The sequence below is a fragment of the Mesitornis unicolor genome, unplaced genomic scaffold (genome assembly GCF_000695765.1).
Source record: "Mesitornis unicolor isolate BGI_N332 unplaced genomic scaffold, ASM69576v1 scaffold1366, whole genome shotgun sequence".
NCBI classification, from domain to species: Eukaryota; Metazoa; Chordata; class Aves; order Mesitornithiformes; family Mesitornithidae; genus Mesitornis; species Mesitornis unicolor.
Genome location: NW_010190024.1, coordinates 1 through 24,399, shown reverse-complemented (window position 1 = coordinate 24,399; position 24,399 = coordinate 1). Strand labels below are relative to the sequence as shown.

Genomic DNA, 24,399 nt, shown 5'->3' with positions numbered 1-24,399 from the left:
TCAGACCCTCTGACAGTCCTGCTCGCTGTGTTGGAGGCTGCTGTTAACACGATGGGATGCATCTCCCAGGACTTTTTGTCCCACAGTAGCCCACTCGGTGTTGGATGGGCAGGTATCTGTTAACATAACCTTGGTGTAGCTGCAGCTCCACAGGTGTTGTCCCTGCATGGGGCTGACGGCGCAGGGTCCGATCGCTTCCTCTTCCAGAGTGGCGTTACTGCTGGGCACCTTGTCTGATGGGCACCGTTTGCCTCATTGATCCCAAATAGAGTTTGGAGGCTCCAGAGAACACGATTTGGGTCGGAAGGCAGCAGAATAACTGGTTAGGCAGCTGTAGCCAGCTTCCTGTTGAAATTATTCCAACATGACTCTCGCTTCTTTTCCTCCTTCCCAACCCCAGGTTTCTGCTCTCTGGCAATCTTCACGGTGGCTCAGTGGTTGCAAGCTATCCCTATGATGACTCTCCCACGCATAAGCCCACAGGAGTCTACAGTAAATCAGCCGACGATGAAGTGTTCAAATATTTGGCCAAAGCTTACGCGTCACATCACCCCATCATGAGAACTGGCAAACCCAACTGCCCTGGCGAGGAGGGAGAGACGTTCCAAGATGGTATCACAAACGGCGCGCAGTGGTACGATGTGGAAGGTGAGCTGTGCTGGTGAATCGCCCTCGCTCTGCTAGTTCACCTAACACAGTCAGTGTCTTGCTGCTGCTGAGAAGTGACATCCAAACCGGTGGTGATTATCACAGAGGAAAGGCCGGGGGAGGGGGTGAAGTGGTATTTTTAGCTTTGAATGTATTTTAGCAGCTTGAAATGCAGGGAAGTGGCATCACAGGCGCACCAGTAAGTGCGTGATGAATCACAGCTTGGGAGATGTTTGCAGGGAATAGATCACAGCAAACCGGAGGGTTCTTCCTGACCCTGGTAGGTGCTGGAGAGTTATCCTGCATGTGGGAGGCTTCATTTGCCAAAGGAACTGTCATTAGGTCTCCAGGTGGTTACTAAATTTTGATTGAGGAAAGAGGAAACTATTGTTATAGGTATTAAATCAATGCCAGTATTCTGTGTGGGGTTTTTAACCTCTAAACTTGTAATTTTTAAATGATTATAGAATAGCCTGCTGTAAAGCTGTGTGAAAGGATTTAAATATGTGATCTGAGCTAATGGAGCTGCTCTCGCTGCAAGTGAGGTATGGAGCTTTCCTATGAGCTGCTCTGCTGTTAGACCTGTGCAGAGGGTGACAACAGCACGGCCTGTTCTCGTCCACCAGTGCGATGGGGTCAAGAAAGGATCCAGAATTTGGTCTGCTAAGGCTTCTAGGAGAGCTCCTGTTCCCTCCGTTAGGCAGCTGTGCTGGGAGTTGATCTGGATATAAGCAAATTAACTTCCGGGTGCCATCACTCTGCTTGTGTGGAGGTGGCTGGCCTGGCCATGAGCTTGCGCTGTGTGTGTTGGTTTTGCTAAAAACGAGATTTAAAGGACAGCTTGTGTGGCAAGATGCTCTTGTGGAAAAGGTTCTGTGGGCTGTCGGGAAGAGAAATCTTGGCTGTGTCATTAGAAGTTGTTACACCATCGCCGTGCCCTCTCGGCGGATGTTGTACAACCACGGCCTTGCCAGACAGCGCAGGAACCTCTGTGGTGAGGACACAACAAAAACCCTGCACAAATGACCTGAAGAAGTTGCATTGCTCTGTGCCTGCGCAGCTCTGCTTTCCCTCACGCTGGGGCTGAGGGCTGATGGCAGGAGAGCTGAGCAAGCAGTGACATCGCACGTTGTTTATCCGTCAGAGCCTACAGCTTAATAAATTGTAATAAGGCTATGTCTTTCCAAAACATGGGCTTCAGAGCAGAGTTCTGTGTTAACCCTGCGTGCCCCTTGCTTGGGAAGGAGGCAGAGGGATACAATATTGTGCCTGAACACATCACCTGTGTGCTGGAAGAGGAAGTTTGGATTTCAGTGGTGACTGAATCATTCTCCAGGTTTTCACTGGTCAAGTAAGATGTTGTGTTCAAATAAGATGCTTTTCCCTAGCAGCTGCGTTCTTCCCTCCGCCCTGTCACACACACCAGCCCTGGTGTTTGCTGGCTCAAGGTTCACCTGCTGCTGTGAAAGGTCTGGCAGGAGGAAGGTTTGTGTAATCTGGCAAATTTGCTTATGAGGGAACAGGATATCCTGGATGATCTGTGCTGCCGTGTTCTGGTGGCAGTCGCTATCAGCAAACATCTGAATGGGGAGGTTTGTCAGCTGCAGCTGTAAGGTTTTCTGACCTTGTAATAAGGTAGGGTGGGTGTGCTTGGAGGGGAGAGCTTTGGGGAGAACCTGGGTTCCCCTGCCCATGGTGAGCAGCGTTTTTGCTGCTTCTTCATCCTCCTGCTCGGATGTGAGACACTCAGCCAGTACAAGGTTTGCTAGAGGCTGTGGCACCAATACACGAACCTTTTGGGCTGCCTTTGCCTTGTCAGTGAGCAGAGCAGAGGTTTCACCTACTTTCCTTTCACAGGAAATGGCAAGGTGTGAACTGAAGACCTGTGTGCTCTGTGCTGCCATCGCTGTGGTTTATGGTCTGTCCAATAGCCTCCAGCTTCCAACCTCTGCAGATATAAACCCTTCTGCTGTGACAAGCCACTGTCTTAGGCCCAGCTGTGCAGGGGATTCACAGGCAGAGGTTATAGAGAGGGTGCACTGACACTAACACTCAGCATGGAGCGTGGCTGAGGTTGGCAGTCCTGTGTGTTTTCTCCCGGAAGTGGTAGTTTACATCTTATTGCTGTTGAAGATGCGCACGTGGAGGGTGATGGCAGCCCTTGGAGCACCTCCCAGGCTGAGGAGTTCATGGAAAGTGTAACCCATGGGAGTTGAGATCCAGGGAAGGGCACGAGTGAACTGTCAGATACCGCAGAGGCCAGCATATGTGTATTTTGATGCGTGAAGTTACTGTGTCCCTTTGGGGTTGTAGGTGTTACCATTTACTTCTAGTAGTGGATGAAGAGCAGGGCAAAGGGGAGTCAATTATACGCCATGTGTGACAGAAGCAGCAAAACCACCACGGTGGCTGTATTGAGTCATTGGCTCTGCGCCGGGGACTGCTGGGGCTTGTGCTCGCACCAGGAGGCTTTTCCCAGTGACTGCAGAATTTAAATGTGTGGTGAAATGGGACTGGGGAAATCCCAGTGCCCTGCGGGGGCTCTCTGGGCTGGGCTGAGCTCTAGATCTAACCAGAGCTCATGGTTCGGTGGATGGTGCTTGTGGCCTGTGGATCGGGTTGTGCCAGCAGGGACTGCGGGCTCCAAGTGAACGAAAGCCAGGAAAAACAGAAATGAGAACATAATGTCTCAACAGGTGGAAATTTTCCTGCCACATTTTATCGTGTGAAATCAAACATACTGGAAAGCCAACTGCTATGGGATTCATTGTCCCAGAGTTACCAGTTCAGGTGTCAGACCCCATTAACTTTCATTTGAGTTTGCAAACAACCTCTTACGTGTGTCAAGCCGAGGTGGCAAGCACAAACCACTGGAGTAATTTTTAAGGTCAAGCGTGCACAGAGAACGATGGCTGTCCGCCAGACGCCTGAATTTGGCTTCTGCATTCCAGCTGCTATAGATAAGCACGACGGGGACAGTTTTTGGAGGCTATCTCTGTCGTACATGCTCTTACTCTTCCTTCCTTTCTAACCTCTGGGGGTTTTAACTGCTGAGTGGCTGACTCAGATCAAGAAAATACATGCAAGTCTGGGCTGGTGTGTGGTCCAGGTGATGCTTGGAAGGTGGTTAAGAAATCACTTAAGTCATCTGTGGGAAGGACGTGCTTGCCTTTATTTTGTAAAGAGTCAATTCAGAAGTTGAATTCAACGTCACATTCAATAGGGTATTTTGGGGGAGCCTTGGAAGGTCTTCTCATTATTTGCAGTCCCTTCCTGAAAGTCGCTTGCCTTGCAAGTCTGACGGTGATGTTTGAGGTGTCTCTGGTGTCGACTGGAATTCTTTTCTCAGGTTGAAAGTGGATTTAGGTTACGTGTGTGCTTACCGGGTTGTTTTGGCCATGGTTACTAGCCACATTGAGCTGGTGCATGGCTTTTAGTGGCACCACACTCAGAGCAATTAAAAGGAGGGCTGAGAACAGTGTGTGCCCATGGCATCTCTGTGGTGGCCTCTGTTTCCTGGGCAGGGCACACAGCGGTTATGCAGTGTGAGCTCTGGTGGAGATCTCAGCCATGTCTTTCTGGGCTATCCACAGTTAGCTGCCCTTATGCATTTTGTGTTTTCATAAAATTCTTATTGCAAGTTTTTCTTCCTTCTTGAGAAAAGCATTGGCTTGATGGTTCAAGGGTCTGATGCCTCTTTTCATGTCTGAGGTGAGCTGCTGAGCGGTGCTGTGCTGGTGCAGCCCTTGGGAAGGCTCTGCCCTCCCCTGTGAGAGAGCCCTGGGAAGGCTGCAGGGCTGTGTTGCTCTGGGCTGTGATGCAGCTGCTGGAGTTGGAGGCTCAAACCTCACCCTCGCTGAGTTTTAAGGATCGTAGAGCAAAGGACCAAAATGTTCCCCAGCCTGTTTGGTGCTGGTGCTCACCCCAGTCTCATGCTACAACACAGTCGCTTCTGTCCCCAGAGTAAGCGACTTGTACCATGTATTTAATCCCATTTCTGCCTTGGTTTGTGCCATCGGCTCTCTGGAGAGCAGACAGGACCATTTCTCTGCTTTGACTTAGCTGCAGGGATGTTACCTCCCAGCGTCTGCTCCAGTGAGAGCTGGAATTAGAGAGGTTTCTGTGTAGTGCAGTTGAAAATGGAGTCATTGCTGGCTGGCCTGGAAGGCTCCTGCTGGCACGTGGTGTATGTATGGTATCTGGATCCCCAGGCTGGACTCGAGAGCTGTGTTTTCCTGCTTGCCTGCCTGGTGTGGAGCTTGGCAGTGGGAGCCCTGTGCTGCTTGGGCTGGGATCCTCGCCTGAAGCGCAGTCCTGGTGCTCAAGGAGCGGGACGGAGCAGGGGAGAGGTTTGTTCTGAGCATTTTTGGCATCTGCTGCCAGCCAGGGACTGGCTTGCTGTGGGTGAAAGCTGCTCAATTTGCTATGCTTCACTCACCAGTAAATTAGGTATGATGCTGCACTGGGAGGCTGAAGTCTTGCGCAGCATGGGCTAAAAGACCCTGTTGTTAAAAAATGCTGGAATAAATCCAGCAAAAGTTATCTCAGATACTGCCCAAACAGGCAGGTAGAGTAGAAGCACTGTAGTCTGACAGCCTGCTGCCTTCAGTTTGCTTTTCTGCTCTGCTCCTTGAGTGTAGTGCTCTGCTAGTGCTGAGCTGTGCACCGCTCTCTCTTTACACCTCCAGATCCTCTGCGTAGCCAGGAGAGGCTGTGCAGATGGTATATGGAAAAATACGTCATTTCATATGCTGTAAAAATAACTGTCCTGCTCTGCAACGGGGCTGTGTGAAGGCCAAATATGTGCAGCATATACAATCCAAATTTTCAAGCGTGCAGTGGACTACTTTCTTGAAGAGACAGTTTTACCAAAATTGATGTAGCAAGCTCTAATTTAGTCCGTTGCTGCTCTATTATGAGTGAGCATCTGTCCTAAATTTGCTTGAGCGGCAGATGAAGCACTAAATATGTTTCATAATGGCTCTGGTTCACGTGTGGATGTTTTCAAATGCATTAGTGTCCTGCTATGAACAGATGGTTATAGGCTGGCAAATTGTTTCACTCTGCGTGGTGTTTACTGGCGAGCGAGCAGCCTGCTGTGGGTTACTTTTCTGAGCCTGGTAACAGGGCTGAATAAAACCAAGTATGCATCAGATTCGCAGCCCTTGTTCCTTTAACCTCTTGAACTGAGTTGGAGAGTTTTAAAGTCCTCAGTTTTTGGCCCCTTGCGCTGGACAGAAAAGTCTCTTTCCTGTTTTGATCTCAGCGCGTGCACAAACTGCGCTGCTCTCCTCCTGCCTGCAAGTGACATTTGATTTGTTACCATAAAAGCTTCGTGTTCCCCTAGCAGTGAGCTCCCAGAAGGATTGAGAGGAACTGGGACGTCTTTGATGTGGTACCGTCCCGCATACCTTCCCAGGGGTCTATTCTTTTAAATCCTGTTTTATGCTGTCAGTCCATCTCTGCGTTACCCGCGTGCAGCAGGGCTATTGAATTGAGAGCAGTGGTCCCTGACCTTTTGGGACAGTGAATGCTCACAGCCCCCACGTTTATTGTAAGTCTCCCCTGCTTGGTGAAGTGCTGCTGATAGCTTTTCCCGGCTGTGCATTAACACAACCTCTGCAAATGCCAGGTAGTTCATTTGCATCACGGTATTGATCCATTCTGGCTGGTTAATTGCCTGGCACCCCGGAGGGTCCCTCGCTTGTGGATGATTGGGAAACTGTGCAGACAAAGCAAGTGAGGTTTATTAGCATAGCACTAATGTAGCGCTTCAGTGGGCAAAGCAGAGAGTGGGAGTATGAAGTATGTGTTTCTTACAGGCTTGCCCGCTGGCATCCCGCAGGCTGGTGCTGTGCCACAGGCTGTCTTCTGCTTTCTTTCTCCCGAGATTTGCATCTGCCTCCTGTGGGGCAAAGGTAGAGCTGTTCCGTGACAGATGGGCTTTGAGAGCCCCTTTGACTTCCTCAGCTCATCTGGAAGAGAGCCATTGCCTGCACCCCTGCATCCAGCACTGGTGGGAGCCGTGTGGTCAGCGCACAGAGGTCTCTGGGCTGCTGTGCAGGTTGGGATGGGGCTGTCTGGGCAGTGGTGGCCAAGGCCGTGGTGTGCCAGTCTGTCTTGGATTGTAACTGTCTAAGTTTGTGTAACCCAGAAGATACCATCAGTATGCATTAAACTTAGTGTAGTGTGTTTTCCATGCTGACACAACTGCCTGATTTGCTGGTGGTGGTGGGAACAATCCTCTCATGTGGTCATGACATCTGGTTACAGTCATGCAGTGGGATTTGTCAGGGTGATTCTGAAACCTGTTTCACAGACTTGTGGTGGTTTTGGAATGTCCTTTTTACTATTGAAGACTCCCATGAATGTTTAGAGGGCTGAACATCTGCAGTCTTCAGCAGCAAGATCCTGAGTGTTGATACCTGCAGACCTCAGGTCCTGCTGTATGTGATTCATTCCTCTTTGAGAAACAGGTTTGCTTGCTGAGGGCTGAACATAAACTTCAGCAAACGGGGTCAGGGCACTCGCTGGAACAAGGTGACCTCTTTGATTCATAGCAGTGTCTGTGGTTTCTCTGAAGGGCAAGGGTAGCAAGATGACCTTAATACTGGTACTGCGTACCAGTTCTGCGTACTCCTGTTTTCTGGTGCTCATGGAGGTTTGGCCAGTTGAACACTAATCTGGTGAGATGTCCCCGGGTGCTGCCACACCCTTAATTTAATTTAGGCTGGTGATGGGGATGCAGGGATCAGGGAAAAGAGCAAGTTTCCCAGTTGGAGTTGTCCAGGTGGACACGGCTGTGTCCTACTCTCCTCTTGCAGGACCTGGCTGTTGTGGGCTCACAGGAATCCTCAGCAGTGAGAGCCATTTCACTGCCCTCAGATGAAGAGGAGTCTCCTGGAGGTGACTTGCTGCAGTTCACTGCGTGCTGTCACCACGTCAGGCCTTGTCAGACTTTCTGCCAGGGCTGCTCTAAATATCAAGTAAATGGAGACCTTCAGATAAGGAGCTGGAGGAAAAGAGCAGCCTGAGAAAGTAGAGAGGGGAAGCATTGCTCTCATCTTGTCTAGAGTTTTGCTAAGTTGTTCTTTTGGGAGAACAGCTGGTGGTGGTCCTCAAAACTTTTGACATGCAAATCTGAGCTGCCACCTCCCAAGTTGACAGCCTGGGGTGTTCTTTTGTATCAGAGACCTGAAGCTCATTTAGGGCAGAGTAACCTCTCTTGCAGGAAAACCTCACAAATCTAAAGGTGGCTTGGAGTGCATAGCGAAGGACTGGAGAGCAGCGATGTTCAGACTGCGGTGTGCCTGCCCTGCCATCCAGGATTTCTAGTGGCTGGAAAATGTCTTCACAGTGAAATGAACCCATATGAATTTCCAGGTGCTGTGCTGCTGTCTGCAGCTGACTTGAATGGGCCAGTGTGCCAGTTACTGGGAAACAGAGAGTTCAGTCTTCCCCAGCGCAAGCTCTCAGACTGCGGTGTGCCTGCCCTGCCATCCAGGATTTCTAGTGGCTGGAAAATGTCTTCACAGTGAAATGAACTCATATGAATTTCCAGGTGCTGTGCTGCTGTCTGCAGCTGACTTGAATGGGCCAGTGTGCCAGTTACTGGGAAACAGAGTTCAGTCTTCCCCAGTGCAAGCTCTCACCATGGTCTGATCTGACTTTACTCCTTAGGTTGTTCACTCTGAAGCGAGGATAGCATTGTGGTGAGATGCCGTGGGGGACAGAAAAGGTGTATCTTTGCCAAGGACAGGGAAAAATGTGCATCCTATGGTGGGATGTCTGTGCACTGCCCTTGGGACATGTCTCTGCCTCATTTTCTCAGGTGGAATGCAGGATTACAACTATGTGTGGGCCAACTGCTTTGAGATTACATTGGAGCTGTCCTGCTGCAAATACCCGCCGACCTCAGAGCTTCAGCAGGAGTGGGAGAACAACCGGGACTCTCTCCTTGCATTCATTGAGAAGGTAACGCGGGCTGGGCTGGGGTGCAGGGGCAGCAGCTGTAAAACCCATGTGTCCGTGGTGGGCTGAGAGCACCGCGTTCAGTTGCTCTTGTGGCTTTGCTTGCTGCGTGTGGTAACACAACTGCTACAGTTGCTGCGCAGAGGTCTGTGGCTACAAAGCTGCCGTGTGTCTCTGTGGTTCTGCCGCAGTTCCCACATCCTCCCCCTGCTCAGACGGACTTCCTGGGGCTCAGTGTTAAGCAGAGGGACTGATCAGTGAAGATCTCACTAAGTAATGCAGAGTACGTGTATGGCCTCAGTGCCATGAACCTCCAGTGATGTTCAAAAGCACCAACGCTGCTGAGACCTTGGCTTGCAGAGTCCTCTGCCAGGCTGTCTCCAGATGCCCATGCATGAGTTGAGTAGGTGACAGTTTAAACTGGAATGGGAGGCAGCTGCATTTTGTCCCTCAGTATGGCCAGTAACCCTGCTGTGTTCATATTGTTGTGTGCCCAGGTGAATGAAATGGAGAATTTGTTAGGGAGGATCAGCTCTGAGGTCTTGCTGCCTTCCCAGTGCATGCTGGAGTTCCTGTCCTTGCCATTTGGCCAAGTGCTGTCTGAATCGTGGGCCCTTGGGTGTCTCTGCCTGGCAGCTGTCCTGCTCAGGGGGTATTAGTGGATGAGGACACTGTTCCCCTGATGTTACCTGTCTTCAGCTCGGCTCTTGCACTATTTTCCTCAGGTCCACATTGGTGTGAAAGGCTTTGTCAGGGATGCAATCAGTGGAGCTGGCCTGGAGAACGCGACCATCGTTGTTGCTGGTATTGCTCATAACATCACCGCAGGCAAATTTGGCGACTACCACCGACTCCTTGTGCCTGGGACCTACAATGTGACTGCAGTTGTAATGGGGTAATGTCTCTGTGGCAGCCTGCACCCACACTGCCAACTGCTTGTGTTCCTTCACTTGATTTCTTCCCCAAAAGGATCTCGTGTATTTAAGGGGCTTGGCTGGAAGCTGCAGCAGTAAAGGGCTCCAGCTTAGAGCTGCAGCTGTGTTTGTTCACCCCATGCCCTGCTGCAGCAGGGTGCTGTTGGGTGCACAGCATTTTTGTCATCTTGGTTTGTTTGTGTCAACTTGCACCTTACTTTCTGGTCAAAGGGAGAAAGGCAGTAGGGTCACCTCAGTAAGAGTTTGTATTGTCTCAAGTCTGGGTGTGAATGTGTAGCTCACTCCTAGGTGAGCCCTGGATATGCCTGTGGCTTCTTCCCTGGTGAGTCCGTAAAGAGGAACTCGTGCCTCTGTGACACAGCAGGGACAGCAGCGTAGTTGGGCCTGGTGGCAGTGGGATGAGTCCTGTTGCTGGTGAATCTGTCATATGGTTATTAACATCTCAGTGGGTTTGGTGGAGAGGCTGCAGGGGGTTTGGTCTCCATTTTGCAGAGCCTTCTTGCTGAAGCCAGCTGCTTTTTTCACAGTTACACACCAGTGACCAGAGAAAACATCGAGGTGAAGGAGGGAGACGCAACAGAAGTGGATTTCTCCTTGCAGCCAACTGTAATCCCACCAGCTCCTAACATCACACAACTCACAGCAGCGCCTGCTCCTGTCTCTACCATCACCCCCACCCCTGTGCAGGCAGAGGCCCCAAGCCCAACTTCTCTCCATCAACCTGTCCAGCCTGTGGACTTCCGCCACCATCACTTTTCAGACATGGAGATCTTTCTGCGGCGATATGCCAACGAGTACCCCAACATAACACGACTCTACTCCGTGGGCAAGTCGGTAGAGCTGCGGGAGCTCTATGTAATGGAGATCTCGGACAACCCTGGTGTCCATGAAGCCGGTAATGTGGGAAATCCTTTTTAGCAAGAGACAAGCACATTTGACAGACTCTGCATTGGGAGACTGTGGGCAGAGAAAAAGGAGTGTCCAGCTGTCTGAAGAGACACTAAGCTGCTCCTTTGCAGCATCTTTTCTAAAAAGGCCGGGTGCAGTGGGTGGCACTAATGTGTTGCTGTGGACATCTACACTGGTCTTGAAGATCTGGGGACAAAGGACCAAGGGGCTTTCTTGAAACAATGTTCATCCTTTTCAGTGTTGTGGGAGCAAAGGGGTAAATTTTAGGAAAATGCCCTCCAGCCCTGCAGAAAGGCCTGAGAGAGCAATGCTCGGGGTGGTGAGATGTCTCCAAGTGTTAATGCAGTGGTTATAATTGTCTCTTTGGTGTGGCCATGTGTCCACAGGTGAGCCGGAGTTCAAATACATCGGTAACATGCATGGGAATGAAGTTGTGGGGCGAGAGCTGCTCCTGAACCTCATCGAGTACCTCTGCAAGAACTTCGGCACAGATCCTGAAGTGACTGACCTGGTCCGGAGCACGCGGATCCACATCATGCCGTCCATGAACCCTGATGGCTATGAGAAGTCCCAGGAAGGTAGTGCTATCTGTGGGGTATCTAGCTCTGAGAAGAAGCCTTTGGGTTTGTGGTACCTCTCTGAGAAGTCTGGAAGCCTTGCTGGAGCAGAGCCCTCTCTGCACAGGGAGGCTGGGAGGGGACTTGGTGCGTGCTGTGGGATGAGTGAGTGGACCCCGCACTGCAGGGTGTGGGCAGTTGACTGATGCTTGAAGCTGTTGGAGAGAGCTCTTATGCTTCAGCAGATATATATGCTGCCCCTGTTTGGGTCCCCTTATGTAGCTATACCAAGGCTTATTTTAAAAAAAGACATTCCTTTGACACAGCTCATACTTGCTCTGCTTTGGTCCATGCTCTTAGTAACGTGTGATGCAGGAGCCAGGCTGTCTGCAGAGCATTCGTCCAAGGATAATATAGAATTTTATCGTGATGTTGAAATTGGCGAAAATATCCTTCAGGGAAGTCCTTTAAATTGCGTGGCTCTTGCAGATTGGCAGAACAAAATCTGTCCAGAGCGAGTTTCTGGAAGCAAAGCTCTGCTTGGGTTTAACAAAACTTGTCCAGCTGGTTTGAGGAGGTGAGCTCTGAGGTTTCTGCGGTTGTGACATCAGGCTGCTGGAATTGTTCATGGTTCACTGCCTTTCTGCTAGCTGTGGTCTGGCTGGCACCAAGGGCCTGTGCAAACACCTGATGAAAGAGCCCCTGGACACCACTGTGCCCTGAGCAGGCCTCCACTGAAGGGGAGTGTGGGGGTCCCATCACTCTGAGGTGTAGGAAGCCAGCGCTGTTGTGTTCTCTGCTGTTTTCTATCAATTGATAGTTGTAAGCTCCTTAATAAGAGGATGAAGCCTCTGCACTGAAGTGGAAACTTGCATAGCGTGAAAGCTTGAACATGTGTTTAATTTTCAGGAGACAGAGGAGGTACTGTTGGCAGAAACAACAGCAACAACTACGACCTGAACCGCAACTTCCCAGATCAGTTTGTCCATGTGGCAGACCCTCCGCAGCCAGAAACCCTTGCTGTCATGACCTGGTTAAAGACTTACCCATTTGTGCTCTCGGCAAATCTGCATGGAGGTATGGCAGCCAAACCAAGCTCCTTCCTTTGTGCTGAGGTTCGAGGGATGGGAATTTGCAGGGTTATCTCTGTGGTGTCCTAGCTGTGAGCTGAGGAGCTCTGAGAGCTCTCTGCCCTTGGCCTTGCTGTGGAGTGGCAGGAGAAAAGGCAGCCTGGTTCCTGCAACAGGGGTAAGGCCATTTCCAAAGGGCCTACACAAAGAGTAAACCAAACCTATTGTTGGTGCTGCTGGGAGATGGATCAGAAGCTGGAAACAGAGGGTGAAAACTGTTTTCCCAAGCACATATGCGGGGAGTTGAAGAGGCTGCTGGGAGGACCCCAACCACTTCTCTGAAGGCAGAATGTGCGTTGGAGAGAAGCTCACTGCCTGCTGGAGATGAGAGTGGATTCTCATCAGCGGCTGCTCAGCAGCTGGGTCTGTCAATGTGATACAATGCTGTGGCTGTTGGCACCTTCATAGTATTTATAAAATGAGGGAAGCAAGATGCAGTCCTGAGGGTTGCCTGCCTTGAATTGCTTGGCAGAATTATGAAATTTGCTGTAATTTAATTATCTTTTTGGAATGATCTAAATTAAGTCTGTGTATTACAGCTTACTCCCTAGACAGTTTGTCTGCTGGCTTGTAGCTGTGGTAACGTGCAGGTGGTTGCTTTGTGCTAACATACCTAATTTTATAGTGCAGAAATACCATGTGTGGTACGAGGGAGCAGGCAGGTCTCCAGCAGTGATGGTGTCTGGGCTTCCATGGCGCTATTAGCACAACGTGATTAGGGAAAGCTTCATTAAGTCAAGGATATTATAATTTGACAGTGCTTGCAATAAACTCCAGAAGGCTGAAAGACTGCAGCGATTGGGCCAAGGGCACCGTGCATGTTCTAGGAAATTCCTCCCCTTGCTTTCTGTCTTCTGTGAAAGCAATCATTGAGGTTGTGCTCATCCCTCCTGCATGTAAGAGCCAAACCTTTGATGTGTGGTGGCTTGGGTTCACTTTCTCAACTGGGTGCAGTCTTATCTCTTCCTGTGCTTTTGTTGTCTCTTCTATCCACTGAGCCTAATGCTTTGTTTAATGCCAAGTCTTGAGAAACAGAAAGCTTGGCACTCTGTGGAGGAAAAGAAAAGCTTCTCCTATTAGGTTGGTGATCACTTGGAAAGCATGCAAGTACGAGTCAAAGCTTGTTTCCCCCGCAGGTTCTCTGGTGGTTAATTACCCCTTTGATGATGATGAACAAGGAATAGCTGTATACAGTAAATCCCCAGATGATGCTGTGTTTCAGCAGTTGGCACTTTCTTACTCCAAGGTAAAGCTCTAATGGGAAAACAGGCACATCCGGCTGGGTTAACTCCTGATGCTGTCGGGAAGGTCCTGGGTGCCTGGTAGAGGAGGGTGCGGGAAAGTAAGGATGCCTATGGGTGGTTGTTGGGTGTGGGTGCTGTCTGCTTATACTGCGGCTGTACAAACACACATCTACATGAACCTCTGTGTTTGGTAACCCCACATGTGTGACTAATGTTAGAACTGAAGTGCCAGTGGCTGGAGAGTGCAAACTGAGCTTCACATGTTGCATCTTGTTTTTTAGGAAAATAAAAAGATGTATCAGGGAAGCCCTTGTAAGGATATGTACCCCACTGAGTACTTCCCACATGGAATCACTAATGGGGCTCAGTGGTACAACGTTCCAGGTAAAGTAGACCTTAAATCTCTTGCACTGTTTGTCTCCAAGTTAATGCATGTGCAGCCTAAAGTATCTAATCTGATCAGTCACAAACTCTGCATTGGTCAGCCCAGATCGCTGGGACTTGTGTCTTTTATAACCTCTTAAATAATGTGCCCAGATAAAGTTGTTCCTGGGAGAGGGAATTTATAGTGTAGTTTTTCTGGCTGTTAACAAAATAGTTTCATAAAATTTTACAGCAGTGTATTAGCATGAAAGGTATTTACAAGAAGGGTGGTTATTTGTCTGCTGCTTTAGCATCCCTTTGATGCCTGAATGATGCCCTGTGTAAAAGCCCTTCTCTCTTCAGCTATGAAATGCATGCTGTAGTTCGTACTTCATTTTTCTCCATTATCTGATTTTTTTACTATTATTATTTTTTGAGCCTCAGGAGAGCTTGTCAAAACTTCTTCTGCATTCCTCTTGTAGGTGGGATGCAAGACTGGAATTACTTGCATACAAACTGCTTTGAAGTGACCATTGAGTTGGGCTGTGTGAAATATCCAAAAGCTGAGGAGCTGCCAAAGTACTGGGAGCAGAACCGCCAGTCTCTGCTCCAGTTCATGAAGCAGGTGAGATACTTTGACCTCAAGCAATTGTGTGAGCTGCCTCTGGGGTTTGTATTAGATGTGCCAGAATGAACAGGCTGATCTGTGGGCTGAAGCATGTTCTGCTTCCTGGCTAGACAGGGTACCTGCTCCACAGAAACCATCCCCATCAGAACATGTCTCGACAATTCCTCTCTCCTCCTCAACAGTAGGGAAACAGCAGCTGAGTGATGTGGGCTTTTTATTTACCACTGCCTTGGTTTTCCCTAGGCTGGAGTGGCCTTAAAGTGCTGCTCCCATCCGAGTTGGGGCTGGTGGTAGTGCTGTGCACCTGGGGCATGCAAACAAAGGTGTGGAGCAAAGGGTGCTGTGGTGGCACCCTGAGCCAAACAATTGCTCATTGTGCCCATCAGGTGATCTCTGTCCATGCCAGCTGCTGGCAACTCTAACCTGAACCCTTCTGGGACGTGTCACTCCTCTGGGCTGGGAGCTGGTGGGATGTGGGTGGTGTGTGCTCCCACATCTGTGTGTTGGGCTGGGAGGCAGCACAAGGGCTGGCGCTCAGCAGGGCTCTGGGTCTGTGCTCAGGTTCACAGCGGCGTTTGGGGATTTGTGCTGGATGCTACGAACGGAAGGGGCATTCTCAACGCCACCATCAGCGTTGCCAACATCGACCACCCGCTGACCACCTACAAGGATGGAGACTACTGGCGCCTCTTGGTCCAGGGGATGTACAAAATCACAGCATCTGCCCGTGGGTGAGCAAGCCGTGGCACAAGAAGCAGACAGCTGCAAAACTGACTCCCCAGTCACGAGTAGTCCCATTACCCTTGCCTACAGGAACTGCTGGTGTTTCTCCTGCCTTCTGGCCTGTGCAGAGTGAGCAATGTGATGCTACCCCAATGTCATACTACTCACCTGGCACCAGTGTGCCATCCAAACCTTCCCTTGTTTGTAGGTGGTATGGAGAGGGAGTTGATAACTTACTGTCTCTAGGAGAAATTGTTTTGCTGGCAGCTGCCCACAGAAATTATTTCATCACTTCAACCACTCACAAAACCTTTGGGTTAAAGCAGCCTGACTTCTTGTCCTGCTCCCTGTGTTCCTGCCATTCCCATTTCCCTTTGAAGTGTTCTTGCTCTTTGTTTTTATGCTTCTTGCTTTTGGCTGGGGAGCAGTAGCAGTCTCGTGTGAATGTCAGCCAGGAAGGAGGGTGGCTCATTGTGTGAGGCCTTGAACCCCTGACATTTCCTTGTGTCTTCTCTTCCCTGGGTAGGTATGATCCGGTCACTAAGACAGTGGAAGTTGGCAGCAAAGGTGGGGTGCAAGTCAACTTCACTCTTTCACGGACAGACAGCAAAGTGGACGAGGGGAAGGTGCCGGTCTTGAACACCCCAGACACCAGCGACCCCAGCGAGAAGGAGTTTGAGACCCTGATCAAAGACCTTTCTGCTGAGAATGGCCTGGAGCGCCTCCTGCTTACATCTGCAGTGGATGTCTCTCCATACCGATACCGCCCTTACAAAGACCTCTCTGAGTTCCTCCGAGGCCTCTATCTGAATTACCCGCACATCACAAATCTCACCAGGTGAAAACTCAAAGCAGCAGTGCTCAGCTCCTCCCCGAGCAGCAGCCTGTGGTAGGGAAGTAGTGAAATAAGGAGCTGTGAATGCAGTGCAGAGAATGGGAGCTCCTCCCCCCCCTTCCCTCTCGTCCCTGAGTTTGAGTGACTCCCACATCTAAGGGCATGGTGGCAGAGCAGTGACTGCAGGGACTCGCAGATGCATCCATGCACTTTTTCCTGAGACATTATTTTACTGACTTAAACCTGAGACGCTGTCGGTTCCCCAAGGGTCCTGGGACTGGCGATACTCCCACCATTGATATCCCAGGCTTGTGCAAATCTCTCTGTTCCATGCTCTCCATTTCCTCCATTTTCCAAATCCTTTCTGACACCCACCCTGCTAAAGAGTCCTCAGCAAGAGTGATCACATTTTACTTCCAAATTGCAAATGGCCTTTTTTTGTTTGTCTGCCTTCAGATTTTAATTCAGGAGTGAGAGACACATTTGAGTTAGCTTGCCCTGAGCCAACGTCTCTGCCCTCCTGCAGGAGGCCAGCTGTCTGCAGTCCTCTGCTTTCCTTTGTGACCTGTAGCGCTTACCCTCTGTCAGCTTTAGAAAGCACAAATCTCTTTGTCCCAGGGCCTCATTTGCTTGTTGTTACCAGGCACAATGTGCTCATGTGCTGTCCCTGCTGGTGCCAAGGCTGCCTTTCTGATCTGTAGCCTCTATTGTCCGTCCAGTTGCATCAGCCTCGATTGTGTTCACTGCTTTGCTCGCATTCAGTTTGTGAACTTAATGGCATGACTGTAGCAACAACTTTACCATTACTGGAAATAGGCCTGCTTCTGTCCTAAACTGGGTGCTTTATACATTAGTTTAATGTCCAGATGTGTCCCACTCTGAAGGAAAAAACAAACAAACAAACCAAATCAAAACCAACATTGGAAGCACAGAGCATTTAGCAGTTGCACATCTATGCTGATGTTATAGGCTATATGGAGATATATGGAACATTGGGTGTCCTCTACATATGGACCTGGATACCTTCTTACACAGATGCTTGTGTTCAAACTGATGTTTGTAGTGAATTTGGTTCAGTGCTGCAGCAAATCTCTTGTAACGTGGTTGTGTTTTGTGTATCACTTGTCTTCACAGCCTCCCCGTGGAGGTAGGCAGCAGTTCCTTTCTGCACCAGGATTTCTCCATAAGGCCAGGCTAGGAGTGTGTCTGTGCTCCTGAGCTGATGCTCTGGTTTCTCATCTCTTGGCAGTTTGGGTCAGAGCGTTGAGTTCCGTCAGATCTGGTCCCTTGAAATCTCCAACAAGCCCAACCAGTCAGAGCCCGAGGAGCCAAAGATCCGCTTTGTTGCTGGTATTCACGGAAACGCTCCCGTTGGTACAGAGCTGCTCCTGACGCTGGCAGAATTTCTTTGCATGAACTACAAGAAGAACGCTGCAGTTACAAAGGTGAGGAGCCAATGCAAGGGACCTTCTTGGAGCCTGCATATCCTGAGAAGACAGTGCTCTCTGGGAGAGACTTAGTGGCTTGTGACTTGCAGCAATCCAACACACAGTGGGGAGGTCTTGTGAAATCCATGGGGCCAGTGGGAACCTCTGACTGCTGATATCAATATAAGCAGCAGTTCCTAGGATGAGACCCAGACAAATAAGATGTACAGAAAGCGACCCCTACTAATTGCACTTTACTGTCCTGTTTCCCCTCTTTTTGTTCAGCTCATTGACCGGACACGGATTGTGATTGTGCCTTCCCTGAATCCAGACGGACGTGAGATAGCGCAGGAGAGAGGCTGCACATCGAAGATAGGCCAGACAAATGCTCATGGCAGAGATCTGGACACAGACTTCACAAGTAAAGCAAACCAAAGCCAAGTGATCTGTAGTGACCCTGTAGAAACGCAGGCTGCAGTAGAAGTCCCCTGCTGGCTGCTCTAGGGTTGGGTGTAGTTGCTTGGTTACAGGGTCTACCTGTACTGCTGCTGGGTACCTTCCAAAACTTGGATCCCCCTTACAGATGGTAATTTGCAATCCTTTATTTGCAAGGAAAAGATGAAGCGGTGTTCTTTAGGAATAATCCAGAGGTCGGACAACACCTAGTGTATTTTTCCTGTTTCTTTGAACCCCCAATTTCTGAAAAAAATGCCCTCTGTTCATGCCCCCTAGAAATGATCTTCTTTTTCGTGTTTTTCTGGTTTCCATGTAGCTGTCTGCTGTACCCATAGCGCTGTCAGTGCTGTGCTCACCCTTCCTGGGGATGAAGCGTTCCCTCTGGCCAGGTTTGGCTGGGACCATCCCAAATACTTGCTTAAGAAAATGTCAGTGCAGTGACATGGAGGAGAGCAAACACACAGGAAGTACCTGCCTCACAAAAGTAAATAGCTTGGGGAAATAGTGATGTGTCATATTTGTTTAGCTTTGCAGATGAATTCTCCCCATGGGTAGGCAGTGTGGACGGGGTGCTTTACTTGATCTATCAGGTGCATCTGCTGAGCTCTAACACATACTTCTTAATACATGTAGCAGACTTAATTTCAGACATAAACAAAATGTACTTCTGCTGGCCTCTCAAATAGTGGAGGAAGCTGTTGTCGATTCCTTTTTTTTCTATTTGTTGTTCTGATTTACAGGCAATTACTCCCGATACTCGGGGACACGAGAGCCTGAGACCAAAGCCATCATAGAGAACTTGATACTGAAGCAGGATTTCAGCCTCTCTGTTGCACTGGATGGAGGATCCCTGCTTGTCACTTACCCGTACGATAAGCCAGCGCAGACAGGTAGGACTGACTTCTCCAGGGCCTTGCACACACAATTACCCTCAGGCTGTCTCTGTGGAAGTTCATGTGACCGCAGGGTGTAAGAGCTTCTTGTGCTGGTGGCTTTCTGCAGCCTCCTTTTGTGTTCAGTGCTTTGTATGTGGAGTTGACAGCCTGTTAAGTAAAACTGTAAAACCTCACAGGATTCACCGAGAGATCAGAACACGTACCACTTCCATTCCTACAACAGTATTTCAATCTTTTCTCGGCTAAAGCCAGCAAAAAGTCTGCTTCTGATACCATCCCACAGTGTCAGAGTGAAGGTGGAGTACCTGTGCAACAGTGTGTGTCACTGTTCCATACAGGATCATGGGGTTAGAATGGGAATCTGTCCCTTTCCCTCTGGTGAATAGGAGTTTCACTCTCAGAGTCTCACTTTTCTTTTTGTAGTGGAGAACAAAGAAACACTGAAGCATTTGGCATCTCTCTATGCCAACAACCATCCAGTGATGCATTTGGGCCAGCCAGGCTGCCCAAATAAATCAGGTATGTTTGGTTGAATCCTTTAACCCCCTCCCGTGAGCTTGTGCTGGACTCTGCTAGAGGCAGTCCCATCTGACAGCCGTGTTCTTGCTCTCACAGATGAGAATATTCCTGGTGGTGTGATCCAGGGCTCTGAATGGCACAGCCACTTTGGAAGTATGAAGGTACGTCCTCACAGCACAAGGCTTTCCATCTCTGTTCAACAAGCATTAAAAAGCCTGTTTGTTCCAATATCTGGGCAAAACTTCCCCACCTCTAGGTGCACTTTCCGAAGCTTTTTCAATACCACCTCTTTTGTTGTAACTGTGGGTTTGGTTTTTGCAGGATTTCAGCGTTACATTTGGTCATTGTCCAGAGATCACTGTTTATACCAGCTGCTGTTACTTCCCAAGCGCAGGGCAGCTCCCTGGCCTGTGGGCAGACCACAGGAAATCTCTCCTTAGCATGCTCGTGGAGGTGAGCCCTGGTCCGTGGGAGGAAATTCTGGCAAGGAGTGAAGGGAAGGGGAGAGGAAGAGAGCAGTATGGAGAGTCTTTGTGTTTATATTGGTGCTGTGTAATTAGAGGGTTGTAATTGAGGAGGGATGGATTGAACGGAGGCAGCGAGTGACCAGGAAATGTGTTGACGTGAGAGTTAAGAATCTGTACTGTGCTGCCTCATGGTGGGCTGAGCAGTCCTTGCTGTATTGTGTGCTTGTATTTATTAGGAGGATCAGAGATGGAGAATGGGGTGTAACTGAGGGGAGGATTAGATCCTGTTTTAGTTACAAATGTGCCATGTGTTTGGATCTGAGCATGAAGTGTTTGAAATGCTTTATTTCAGGTTCATAAAGGAGTCCATGGGTTCGTCCAGGACAAGAGTGGCAAGGCAATTTCTAAAGCTACCATTGTTTTTAGTGAAGGTCTGAAAGTCTATACTAAAGAAGGTGGCTATTTCCATGTGCTGTTGGCTCCAGGTTTGCATAACATCAATGTGGAAGCAGATGGGTACCAGCAGAAACACGTCAAGGTACGTGAATGTCCATATTGCAGATCTTCCCCTCTGCTCCCTGTCATATGAAGGCATCCCATATTTGGGTTCTGCCTCATTGACTGCGTTCAGCTGCTGATTTTGTGCCCTGGGGAGCTGTTTTCTGCCTTGATATAACATATGGAGAAGAATTTCCCAGCGTGGCAGGGTTGTTTTGGGCAGTAGCTTTTCTTTTCTATTGCACTTGTCTGGCATGTGCCTGGTCCTGCCCTGGTCAGCGAGTACCTCTCTTGCCTGGACTCCTATCAGAGGTGCAAGCTCTGAGACAGTCTGAGCTCTCATGTCTTTCTGCAGGTCTTTGTACGTCATGATGCACCCAGCTCTGTGCTCATTGTATTTGACACGGAAAACAGGATATTTGGTCTGCCCAGGGAGCTGGTTGTAACTGTTGCAGGTAAAGTGACACTGTTGATCAGAGCTTTCAGTTTTGCTTTCTGTACGGGTTCCTGCTGGCAGTGACCCTTCTCTGAGGGTCACAGGACTGGAAAAGTAGCCTGCAGACTTAAACCTACTCCTGTTTTGCCTTCTGGACACATGCTTGTCCTTGCAAACTGGCCCAACAACCCTTGGACTGGTGATGCTGGGCTGGGAGATGGGAATGAGGGAGGAAATAGAGTGTGTTGCAGGGGTCTGAAGAGTCCAGAATGGACTTCAAGATGCCTGGAATGGGGAGAGCATAGAGCTGGGACCTAAGAGGTCTTGCTTCTTCCCCAAGATTTCTTTTGAGTGGTGTGGCACCAAGTAAGCATTGAGATTTTATTTTTTGTCAAGGTGGCAGCTGCTGTGGAGGCAAGAGTTAATTCCCAGTGTCTGCAGAGGAGCTCAGCGATGCCATCTTATATTGCGAACACAGAAAATAAAGATTGTGCAGTCGCTGTGGGAGCAGCTCTCGTGCATAGCGTGTCTGCTGTGGCCTAGGGGGATGAGCAGGGTCACAGTGAAGTGAGGAAAGTGGTTGTGACTGTAGAAAGGAAGAGATGGACTCAGAAACCAAGGAGTGAGGGAACATGGCATTAACTTCAGTGTCTTCTCTCTGGTAGGTGCAAGTATGTCCGCTCTGGTCCTCACTGCCTGTATCATCTGGTGTGTCTGCTCAATTAAGTCCAACAGACACAAGGATGGCTTCCACCGCCTCCGGCAGCACCACGACGATTATGAGGATGAGATCCGCATGATGTCCACCGGCTCCAAGAAGTCCCTCCTGAGCCATGAATTCCAGGATGAAACAGACACTGAGGAAGAAACATTGTACTCCAGCAAACACTGACACCTCTGGGGCAGGAAAGGAGATACCCATGAACCAGACCCAATGGCAGAGGCAATCCCTGTGGTTCAGTTTTGAAACATTAGCTTGCAGGATGTGTCCTCCAGAGGTGTGGGTGGCAGCTCCCAACTTCCCTCTACTATTTGCTCTGTTCCTATGTACGTGCAAATCAGTGGGTGTTGGGGGTAAGGACATGGGTTTTCATTTTTGGGTCAAGATCTGGAGGTTCATGTGACATTGTTTGAAAGGCAACTTAACAGGGTGGCCAGCACAATTCCTAGCACTTCCCCAGCATCTCAACACAGCGAGCAGATGGTGGGGAAGTGCCTCAAAGCCTGCATAGGGTTGTGGTTACAACACTCCAAAGCAGTTCCTCTACCTGTTTTGATTTTGTGTTTTCCACTCTGTCCTTGAGGAAAGCCAGATCCTTCACTTGACTCCACGTTCTGCAGAGCAGCCCTCAGAAAAGATTGTACTTGGTTCTCAGCTGTTTCCTTGGAGCTTTCCCCACCATGAGATGCTGTGGCCTGCTGTGATCTGCAGTGGTTGTGGAACACCTCTAATGTGGTGCTAGTCCCAGGCAGTGACTTGGCATCCTGAAAACTGGGGAAGATGACATCCATTCTTGATGTCGGCAGGAGAAAGGAGCAAATGTCAGAGCTTCGGTGAACTTAACAACGTTGAGTTGCTTGCCAGCTCTGCAGCACTGCTGTTCCTGACTTCTGGGGAAGAGAGAAACTTTATCCCCATCACCCCCAGTTGCTTCTCATTTGTGTAGTAGACTTGGCCTTTGGGGTCTCATGTTAGTGTCACAACAGTGCAGTGTCTGGAAGAGTGACTGAGGGTTCTCAGCAAATGGAGGAACTGATTGTGGTGGACACTGTAGAAAGGAGTCTGACTCTACCTGACCAGTTCTGCTCAAGTCCACCACTATTCAGGAGGAAACAGTGAAATCTGCAGCAGGGAGAGGTCTTGGAGGTATCCACGGCCCAACTTCAGTCTTAAATTTTGAAGAAAAGCTGCACCATTTGCCATTGTCCACCTAATACCATTTAGGGATCAGAGCACTTTGGAAACACCCTCTCATCAAGCTCTGGTGCTTGCAGGCATCAGGTTTGCCTGCTGGTCTTGCTGCTCCAGCATCCCTGAAAAATGTAGCAAGAGCTCCACCTGCTTGTGTGTCTGCAGTTGTGTCTGCTGCTGCAGGAGCATGGGCACAAGTGTGAGGAAGGGCTGAACGGCTGTGCTGGAAGAGAAGGGGAAAGCAGCCAGATTCTGCTTAGTGGCACTTGGGAAGAAGCTGGAAAGAGGAACCTCAGCCTGCATCCACAAGAGACACTAGATCTGTGGGATATAGAAGGAAAGAATGGCTGAAATGTTTTGATTTCCAAAGCTCCTGTGCTTTCTGAGCAGAAGGCTGGTGTTAGAATAGGCACTTATTTTCTTGCTGCTCATTTTCTTTTTTAATTGTTGCCCTGCTGACCCAACCTCTGGGGTACAGGAGCCTGGCACAGCAATATCTTGGGTCTCTAGTTTGCCCTGAGCTGATCTCTTCTCCAGCAACCTGGGGAGGTCCTATAGTGAAACCTGCATGTGATGTTTGTGGAGGGATGTTTGCACCCCACTGTATGATGGGGTCTGTTCTGCAGAGCTCTGGCCTGCTCTCCTCTGAGGAAACAGCACAATGGGTTCCCCATTGCAGGCTGCTGGGCAATGTCACTGGGGAAAGAAGCTGTTCCTCACCTCTGTGGGAGGTAGATGCCCTTCCCAAACCACATGCCTGTGGTCATGCTGCCATGGTCATCATCTCAGATTCTGTATAGCTATCTGGAGGGACAAAGAACCCTTAGACACCAGTATATACCTTCTTCCCTATTCCACAGGGAATTATTTTTCAATAAATGTGCTAAGATCTGTCTGAGGAGGTGTGCTGAGAACATGGAGATGAGGCTGAGCGTTCCCCGTGCTCCTGTCCTGCATCACTGCAATGTGACAGTTGCTTTTGTTGCCTCCATTCTGCAGGAGCCGTGAACAGCCCTGATCCTTTTCCATGTGTAATGGGCTGCAGCGCACAATAGCGTTAGCCCTGGCTAATCTCCAAATGTTTCCTGCTTCTCAGGGCTTTAAGAGACGCAGCTGGGGTTTTACATTAAAGTTGAGTTTGCTCTTAGTGCTCTGTTTGGGCTTTCTTTGCTCTGGCAGCAGGTTTTGGGTGGAGCTGGCCTTGCTTTGTCCCACTAGCAATAAGTCTCTTTAGGGGTCAGCCTTTTCCCTCTGAGAGTGCATTTTGCAATTAGTGTGGATTAGGTGCATATTTTTAAGGTGAGTGGATTTGAGATGTTTTGCAAATGTGTGAGACTTTTCTACGCAGCAGGACCAGGTGGGGCATCTGGCTCTTGCTCTGTGCTTGGAGCCACGGCACGAAAGTGCTGGGTCCATTTGTCTGCCAGTTTTGCGAAGGCAGGAGCAGCCTCCTCTCACCATCAGTCTCTCCGTCCATCTGCAGGAGTTCCTGTGCAGCGACTGGCGAGGAGCTGGTCCCTTGTGGGCGCTTGTCCCTGGAGCATGTTGGTCCGTGCACTGTGCCTTCAAATGTACATTTTTAAAAGGGACTTGAAGCCTTCTCCTGGAAGCGGGCTGGGGCGGGGCGAGGCGAGTCCTGGCTCTGCCCTCAGCCGGGCCCTGTTTTTTACCTGTATACCGAGATCCAATAATCTGTATAAAACTATTTTGATGTCCACTTGAGTTGTCTCGTTCTTCCTACAACGCTGGGGCTCGGGGCTGCAAGGAGGACGCGGGGTGGTCAGAGGGGACCGGGCATCAGGGCGCGGGTGGGAGCCGGGGGCGGGGGTGGGAGCCGGGGCCGCC

At 49.7% G+C, this 24,399-nt stretch overlaps 1 protein-coding gene across 1 annotated transcript in view; it reads left to right on the top strand.

The window, feature by feature from the left end:
- The window catches only part of CPD (carboxypeptidase D), a 24,083-nt gene extending 2,090 nt beyond the window's left edge, over window positions 1-21,993 (top strand). Inside the window, exons 2-21 of the mRNA XM_010186236.1 lie at window positions 401-648; window positions 8,480-8,622; window positions 9,345-9,514; window positions 10,082-10,449; window positions 10,850-11,053; window positions 11,942-12,097; window positions 13,287-13,396; window positions 13,676-13,778; window positions 14,240-14,382; window positions 14,947-15,116; window positions 15,635-15,946; window positions 17,193-17,388; window positions 17,656-17,811; window positions 18,599-18,716; window positions 19,146-19,241; window positions 19,338-19,402; window positions 19,563-19,694; window positions 20,061-20,246; window positions 20,562-20,661; window positions 21,308-21,993. Coding sequence (XP_010184538.1) covers window positions 401-648; window positions 8,480-8,622; window positions 9,345-9,514; window positions 10,082-10,449; window positions 10,850-11,053; window positions 11,942-12,097; window positions 13,287-13,396; window positions 13,676-13,778; window positions 14,240-14,382; window positions 14,947-15,116; window positions 15,635-15,946; window positions 17,193-17,388; window positions 17,656-17,811; window positions 18,599-18,716; window positions 19,146-19,241; window positions 19,338-19,402; window positions 19,563-19,694; window positions 20,061-20,246; window positions 20,562-20,661; window positions 21,308-21,534 — 3,403 coding nt within the window. The 3' untranslated portion in view covers window positions 21,535-21,993. The remainder of the gene's footprint in view (window positions 1-400; window positions 649-8,479; window positions 8,623-9,344; window positions 9,515-10,081; window positions 10,450-10,849; window positions 11,054-11,941; window positions 12,098-13,286; window positions 13,397-13,675; window positions 13,779-14,239; window positions 14,383-14,946; window positions 15,117-15,634; window positions 15,947-17,192; window positions 17,389-17,655; window positions 17,812-18,598; window positions 18,717-19,145; window positions 19,242-19,337; window positions 19,403-19,562; window positions 19,695-20,060; window positions 20,247-20,561; window positions 20,662-21,307) is intronic.
- The last annotated feature ends 2,406 nt before the right edge of the window (window positions 21,994-24,399 follow it).